We start from the raw sequence: 8,632 nt of genomic DNA on the forward strand, positions 1-8,632 counted from the left end.
CATGTTATCAGATGCATCAATTTAAGCTTAGTCACTCTTGCAGATAATCCTCCAGTCAGTAATACCAGATCATGCCGGCTAATACTGTTTGCATACTGCTACATGGCAGGCACTACACTAACTCCTTCCCACATACATCATCTGATTCGTCCTAAGGTTAGGATGAGTGCTCTTGGTGCTGTTGGTACTCTAGTAATACAGATGAAGAAACTGGTTTAAGGATATTAAGTTACATGCCCAGGACCACAGCTTCTGTGTATGAAAGTCAAAAGTTTCCTGAACTGAATTCTAATCACCATACGGGACTGCTTGATACGATGCTTAATTACTATGCTGGAGTCGATTTTATCACTTGAAAACCTGTGTAGCTCTCAGACCACTGGCTGTGCACAGAAGACACTTAAATATTTAATTTGAGGTTTATGATTCTTGATGACTTCCAGAGTGTTGCCTTTCAGCTTTTACAGGTCCATCAGAAATTGAGACAGAGACAGTTTATAGAACAGAATGTAGCAGAAAAGGATTCTCATTCTTTTTTTAAATTTTATTTTTTTAAAGATTTTGTTGGGAAGTCAGATTTACAGAGAGAAGGAGTGACAGATCTTCCATCTGTTGGTTCACTCAATCAATGACTGCAATGACCAGAGCTAAGTCAGTCTGAAGCCAGGAGTTTCTTCCGGATCTCCCACACAAGTGCAGAGTTCTAAGGCATTGGGCTGTACTCCATTGCTTTCCCAGGTCACAAGCAGGGAGCAGGATGGGAAGTGAAGCAGCTGGGATATGAACCGGTGTCTATATGGGAATCCTGGAACATGCAAGGAGAGGACTTTAGCCACTAAGCTACCACGCCAGACCCCTTGTTCTTTTTTTAAAATTGATTTTTACTGGAAAGGCAGATTTACAGAGTGAAGGAGAACAGATCTTGTATTTGCTGGCTCATTCCCCAAATAGCCATTGTAGCCAAAGCTGAGCCAGTTTGAATCCCGGGGCCAGAAGCTTCTTCAGGTTTCGCTTGTGTGTGCAGGTTCCCAAAACTTTGGGCAATTCTCTACTGCTTTTACAGACTAAGCAGGGAGCTGGATGGGAAGTGGAGCAGCTGGGACATGAACCGACACTCATGTGATCCTGGCACTTGGTGATGAAGGATTAATCAATTGAGCCATTGCACCCAGCTCGACCCAAAGTTATTCTAAGTTATTTCAGGAATTGGATTATAGTTCCCCATTGTGCTTACTAGCACGATACTTAAAATGACTTCATAAGGTCTTGTTGATCATCATAATTAGGTAGTTCCAGCTCCAAAAGCAAAACGAAAAATGAAGTTTGTTCTTGTCTACTGTATTGCTACAGTGTGAGTTCATAATACCGGACCAAATTGTTTATGCAAAAAGCTAAGGCAGGGATCACCACCTGCAGTACCAGCATCCCATATGTGTTCCAGCCAGAATCCTGGCTGCTCTGCTTCCAGTCCAGCTCCCTGCTAATGATCTGGGAAAACAGCAGAGGATGGCCTAGCTGCTTGGGTCCCCTGCACCCATGTGGGGAACCAAGAAGTTGTTCCTGGCTCCTATCTTTGACTGCCACAACTCTGGCCATAAAGGCCATTTGGGGATTCCACCAGAGGATAGATCAATCTTCACTCTTTCTCTCTCCAAAAAAAAAAAAAATCTTCAAAAAAAAAAGCACTAATGGAAATTTTGCATGTAATTGAATTGAATTGTCACTTGACTCACTGACTTAACTCCTCAGAGTTTTTGGTCATAGTTAGTTTACAGTGTTACTTGTGGTTAGGAAAACTGCCTCCTTGATTTCCTATACTGTAAAGCCACCTGTTTGTCTTCTCTTGTAGGCCATAGCCCGATGTATAATAGGTGCCTCGTAACGTTGCTAGACAATTTCCTCCTGCTAGAAATTAACTTGCGCCTGAAAATCACTTGTTTACTTTTTTTTTTTTTTTTTTTAAAGATATGTTTCTTTTTTTTTTTTTTTTTTTTTTAGATTTATTTTATTTTTTTATTACAAAGTCAGATACACTGAGAGGAGGAGAGATAGAGAGGAAGTGGAGCTGCCGGGATTAGAACCAGCGGCCATATGGGATCAAGGCGAGGACCTTAGCCACTAGACCACGCTGCCAAGCCCCACTTGTTTACTTTTAAGAGCTTGGAATGTACAAAATTACTGTAAATGCAAATTATAAAAATAAATACAGTAAAACTTCGTAGAAGACAAAGGAAAATTAATTATTTTACCGGCAAAATGGGCCTATTATAATATCCTAATCGGCTTACTGGGCTTTGTTTTGTCTGCTGTTGATATTTTTGCTTGAATTCTTTTGCTTGGTTTTGCTTGCATTTTTAGGTTAAAACATCAGAATTCTACAGATACTCACGACAGCTGCGCTATGAAGTTGACCAAGCACTGAATTACTTTCAGAATGTTCACCAGCAGCCTCTGTTGGACATGAAGTCCAGCCGTATTCGTTCTGCCAAACCCCAAACTACAGTATTCCGAGGAATGATCGGACATAGCATGGTTAACAGTAAAATCCTTCTCTTAAAGAAACCAAGAGTGTGGTGGGAGCTGGAAGGCCCTCAGGTACCTCTGCGGCCAGACTGCCTTGCTATTGTCAACAATTTTGTTTTTCTGTTAGGTGGGGAAGAGCTAGGTCCAGATGGTGAATTCCATGCTTCTTCCAAAGTGTTCAGATATGACCCAAGACAAAATTCTTGGCTACGAATGGCGGACATGTCTGTCCCACGTTCAGAATTTGCAGTTGGTGTTATTGGCAAATTCATTTATGCTGTAGCAGGCCGAACCAGAGATGAGACTTTCTATTCAACAGAGAGATATGACATCACCAATGATAAATGGGAATTTGTGGATCCATATCCAGTTAACAAATATGGACATGAAGGGACAGTGCTCAATAACAAGTTGTTCATCACTGGTGGAATCACCTCATCTTCCACCTCCAAGCAAGTGTGCGTGTTTGACCCCAGTAAGGAAGGGACCATAGAGCAGCGGACCAGAAGAACCCAAGTAGTTACCAACTGTTGGGAGAACAAGAGCAAGATGAACTATGCGAGATGCTTTCACAAGATGATCTCTTACAATGGCAAGCTTTATGTCTTCGGTGGTGTCTGTGTGATCTTGAGGGCCTCTTTTGAATCTCAGGGATGCCCTTCTACAGAAGTATACAACCCAGAGACTGATCAGTGGACCATCCTGGCATCCATGCCGATTGGTAGAAGTGGCCATGGTGTGACTGTGCTGGACAAGCAAATAATGGTTCTCGGAGGCCTTTGCTATAACGGTCATTACAGTGATTCCATTCTTACATTTGATCCGGATGAAAACAAATGGAAGGAGGATGAGTACCCTCGAATGCCCTGCAAGCTGGATGGTTTACAAGTGTGCAACCTGCATTTTCCGGACTACGTACTGGATGAAGTCAGACGTTGCAACTAAACACATCTTTCCTCTTGAAAAACAAAGGCAAACAAAGCTTTTGTTTGTGATAAAGTAGTTAACAAACATAAAAGAAAAACCTCACCAGTTTTACTATCAAAGCCATTGGTCTAATATCGTAAGAATTTCTCATTCTGTGCTAGCATCTTTTTTTCCCCCCCAGTGGCCTCAAACTCATGCAATAAGTTAAATCTAAGCGCTAGCTCTTGAAACTACTTCCAGAAGCAGTTTAATAGAATGCTCCACTTCTCTAGGAAGTCGATTATCTGCTTTAAACGTTTCTTTCAGGTGTTAGTGTAGCAGTCATGCATCTTCTAAGAGAAGACCGATATGTGTCACTGGATGTGATTTCAGTCCCTATCGTTATCAGAAATTTTTTGACATTTATTTCAGTGTATTTCGGTCTGTAGTTTTTTTGAGTTTTATTATTTGAATGTTTAAAACTCTTGACCTTTTTGCATGGCTTTTTGCTGAAAATGCAAAAATATAAATTTTCTACAAAGTTAACTTTTTATATTCAAAACACTATTTCTAAGCTGCCTTCTCTTAATTGCATCGTGTTAGTGAACGCATATCCATACTCGCCTACATCCTATAGATAAGGCACATCCCTTGTATGTGTGGTTTTAGGATTCTATATTTTTAAGCTAGTACACTCGCACACACGGTTCGCCATAGTTGTTGAATTTTAGATGTAATGTCGTCTTGTGCATTAACATTTTCAGAAAGTTAAAATAACTGGAGTCCTCATTTGATATCAAAGTAGTCTAACTTTAGTCCATACTGATTCAGTAATATTAGTGCTCCTTGTATTTCTGAAACATGTATGGATTTATGAAAACTAGTATTTTGCATTTTGTTTCCAAAATCATGTTTTAGTGTTCCTTATCGATGTATCTTTTTTTTTGAAAATGTTTTTTTCTTTGCAATCCGTTTAACATTGCCCCATTTATAGTGAAAATCGGAGTCGTATTTGACAAGCTCTGACCCTGCAATGTACAAGCACTTTTAAAGAGAATTTAGGTAATACCAGACTCCTAAATAAAGGCTCCTTGAAAATAAGTGCAACCCCCATTCTTTCCATTCATTAAGGCTGCTGCATCTGTTATTGGATGGAAGGTAGCAACTCTTAGAAAATTTAAGCTCAGTTTTGATTTAGAAGTAAGAATTATAATGTTATTGTCTACATGTTTATTTCATAAGAATTATCATGCAAAAATACCCAGCGGCACTAAGCACATAAGCCCTCAGATTTGACTTTATTTACTGAAAGCTACTAGCATGAAGGATAGTAACCACAAAGTTCAGAGTGAAACAAAAATGCTGTTTAAAAGTATTTTAGAATTAGCTGCACCTTGCAACTCTGTAGGTAAGAAGGGAAAGAGAGTTGACTAAATTCAGTAAGAAAAACCTGGGGATGGATCATTCCAATTGATGCCATTTTCTCCAGAGTAGTCTATATGTGATACAGACTAGATCCACACTGGCAGAACTTGCCAGATGCTAGGACGTTGGTGCAATATTGCAATGCCTTCTAAATGGCTGCTGTTGTATACATTTTCTAGTTTCTAGCGTTCTTTTTGTTTCCTTCTTCCTTTTTTTGTTTTTTTGTTTTATTTTGCTGCTCCCAACATTGAACATACACATAAGCCTGAAGTGGAAATGTGAAGACTTTTTTTTCCCTATGTTAATAAAAGCTGATTTTAAAACTCCATTAACTGAAGACATTTGAGTTTCAGAAGCACAACCAGGTACACAAGTAGCTTTTGAAAGAGAAATATCCTTAATATTAGTTTCAGAAAAGTCAGTAATACTTTCCTTATGTATGAGACTTAATGTTTTGTTAAGTGATCTTTCATTTTACCTACAGTTTCTAGAAATACAATTTGATCTTATTTCCCATAGCAGTGTGGGTCAAAATTTTTTTTATACATTTACAAATACTTTTTGATTTCATTACTTTTGGAAATTACAGATTCGGTTAACCATTTAACTGTTTTTCCTACTACATTAGTGCATTTAAGATTTTGAATATGTGCTGTCTTGCTTTAAAGAGAATCATTTCTTCATTATTTTCCTCTTTGATATCTGGCTGGAAAAGATCGAGAAAGCACCCTCAGACAGGGTTCCATATTGAAAGCTTGACACTCCAGTGGTGGTTCTCTCTAATGGCTTAGATGGCAGTTTATAGCACTAGTTAGAGTCACATCTGAGTCAAAAATTGAATTTTCTTGGTTTTCCGTAGTAAAGACATAAGGCCAAATCAAAGTTCATGTCTCATAGAATTTTGTGAAATTTTAACTTGAACTAACTCTGGATTCAGCTTCACATAAGTCATGTCTGACCTGATGTTAGCTGTGATCAGTTTTGAGCTTTAAGAATAGTTGCTGTGGCTTGGGTTCTGAATGTATGAAAATTTTTTTCTGTTTATAGGTAGTTCTAATTTAGGTTCTTTTAAATCCATGATTAACGTACATTCCCTTTAAGACTATGGTTTAATTGCTGCAAGAGATTTATTTTTGTTATACTAAACTATGGACATTTTTTCAAAGAACTTTTCAACTTCATTTTTTGTGTGCTTCATTTGGAACCATTTGTGTTTATATGCATTGTATGTGCTCAAAATAGTTATTTCAAAATTCATTAAGAGATTTGAAACTCCACAGAATAACTCTTGTGCTCTTTCTTTTACTTTACATTTTAAATGCCAGACTTGACAAAAATAGCTGATCCTCATTAATTGCATCTTAATTAAAACCATTGGTTCTCTTCCATGTCTTTGACCTTGTAAGTTTTGATTTTGAAGAAAATCTTTGCATTACAGTCTTTTCATCAAATGCAAGATTCTCACATTGAAGGGTTTGTACTGGAAGAGATGTTAGTGGTTTTTTTTAGAAGCAAAGCTTAATGAGTAGAATAGTGTTTCCTGAGACAGCTTTCTATGTGTGCTCATTACTCTGCTCTTTTATGAGTGTTATTCTCATTTGTGAAATACTGACTGAGCCCTTGACTTACCCTTTTCTAAAGCAGCACCTTTGGACACCTCATTTTGGGAAGCCTATGTGAGTCATTGTAAAGGACACACATTGTTTGTGTAGGGAGAAGTGGTAAAAATGGAGAGTTTTGTCTTAACTACATGAAACTAAGCTTTAAATATTTTATAACAAATTATTTGAGCTGCATAATCTAAACATGTCAAACGTTCAGTGGGACTATTTTTATATATGTATATGTGGGTGTAGGTCATAACATTTCAGTTTATAATATAAGTTGTTATTTCAGTTTATAAGCTATCTCAGAAGAGACTAGCTCTTTTTGAGAATACATAATTTAAAGTTTTAGACTGAAGTAAAACACAGCATATATAATAATGTAAATTAGATTTAATTGAGGGCTATATGGCAGTAAAACTGCTAGTGCCAGTTTTCCTGTTTGCCTACTCTACATTTTTGATTTTTCCTTTTCTATTCTGAACGTTTTTAGACAGCATACATTTGTTCAGTTGCATTTAGAGTTGGTTTGGGAATAAATATCTTCTAAAAAAGAGATTTATCTTAAAAATGAAAAGTTCTGAGAAATTAGTTTACCAAGAGTATAAATATTCAGTAGGCATAGACTGGAATAGATAAAATTCATGGGGATCATATCCTCTCAGTACACCAGTAGAACTTCAATATTACCCTAGTAAGACTGAGAATACCATCAGCTTTGTTCCCCCCCCTTAATGTTCTTGGGGTTTTCATTTTACGCCTTTGGGAACAGTTGCATTAAAAATTTTATGAACCAGTACACCAGTAACAATTAGGTGTTAGATTTTTGAAGGAACGTTCCAGTGAGGTGATCAGAGAGGTTATTTTCTACCTAACTTGTATATGCCCTTGGGCATACTTTGTCTATAGAAAAATATTTTCACCTTTAGGTACATTTTGGGCCAGTAGTCAAATAATCCTAGGGCCGATATAAAAGTCTTAGAATAATTTAAGGTTTGCCTTTTATACATGTTTTGAAAGCCTTTACATTTTTGTCAGGTAATTTTTTCCCAAGCCGTGGATATAATCTATTCAAACATGTTTATGCTATCCATTCTGTTTTTAAATTGAAAAAAAAAATGTTAAAAGTGTTTATGAAGAAAAGTTTAAATAAAATATTTTTCATCTTTAAAATGTACTTCTTTATCTCTGATTATTGTCTTTATGTAGTGCTCACCAGTGAGAGCTAATGCCTACTAGGGGAATTCCTCAAGTTCCACCAGCAGGTCTGCTCCCAGTCCCAGATCTCTCATGTACCAGCATTTGCTCGACCCTTACCCCAGCGTAGTCCATCTCTGTCTTGACCTTTGTGTGCTGGTGGATATTGTGCCCCAGCCCACCCCACACCCGATTCTTGGGTGGTGGTTGGCAATGGCCAATGCTAACTAGCCCAGCTCAGGTCTCCCACGTCAGTTGGTGCGTTGGTGTAACCCAGAAAGGTCCTCCAGTTTCCCTCCTCAAAACTACTCATTCACAGCCCCCTTGTTTACCTATAAGTACGGTGGCCTTATCGGTGGAAGTCCCCCAGAAGTCTTTCTTTGCTTGCAACATCCTCCCTCAGTGGTCTCCCCTTCCTTACATCCCATGCCCCCTTCCCTAAGCAATCCAGTGGCCCCGTGCTCGGGAGCACATGGGTTCCCCACTCAGGTCCTTCATCGGGGTGGCATGTTGGCTTGGAGCCCTTGACCCCAGGGCATGCGCAGATCCCCAGACCCGGTCTTCTGGCACATGTGCTGGCCTGGAGCCCTACCCCCAAACCCATCTGGGACCTAAAGCACAAGCATGGCCTACCCGCACAGCATGCCTACCTGTTTGCCCACCGGGGACCTAAGCACATGCACAAGTCCCCAGGTCCACTCCACCAGCCCTGGCCCCAGCACAAGTTCCCTGGCCCCCAGAAGGCAGAGAGCCTGCCCAGGTGGGTGGTGAAAGCAGCCAAGTGAAACAGGTTCATAAAAAACAGGTAGAGAGGGCCACTACATCAGGAACTTTGGTCCACATAACAGAACTTCTACAGGTCCAGTTTCCACATTGAAATGACATTCACTACCTTGGAGATTTTATGTTGCAAGGAAGATGCCACCTTTGCCTAGGAATAGTATGAACTTGAATAATTTGTGCATCCTGATGTGGTA

General features: G+C 39.0%; 1 protein-coding gene across 3 annotated transcripts in view; it reads left to right on the top strand.

Annotated features, from left to right (window-relative positions):
• KLHL15 (kelch like family member 15) overlaps positions 1 to 7,651 on the top strand; it is a 34,048-nt gene extending 26,397 nt beyond the window's left edge. For all 3 annotated transcript variants that reach the window (XM_058658439.1, XM_058658438.1, XM_058658437.1), the window contains one exon: positions 2,359 to 7,651. In XM_058658439.1, coding sequence (XP_058514422.1) covers positions 2,359 to 3,468 — 1,110 coding nt within the window. In that variant the 3' untranslated portion in view covers positions 3,469 to 7,651. The remainder of the gene's footprint in view (positions 1 to 2,358) is intronic.
• Positions 7,652 to 8,632: the final 981 nt, after the last annotated feature.

Source organism: Ochotona princeps, chromosome X, assembly GCF_030435755.1.
Source record: "Ochotona princeps isolate mOchPri1 chromosome X, mOchPri1.hap1, whole genome shotgun sequence".
Taxonomy (NCBI): domain Eukaryota; kingdom Metazoa; phylum Chordata; class Mammalia; order Lagomorpha; family Ochotonidae; genus Ochotona; species Ochotona princeps.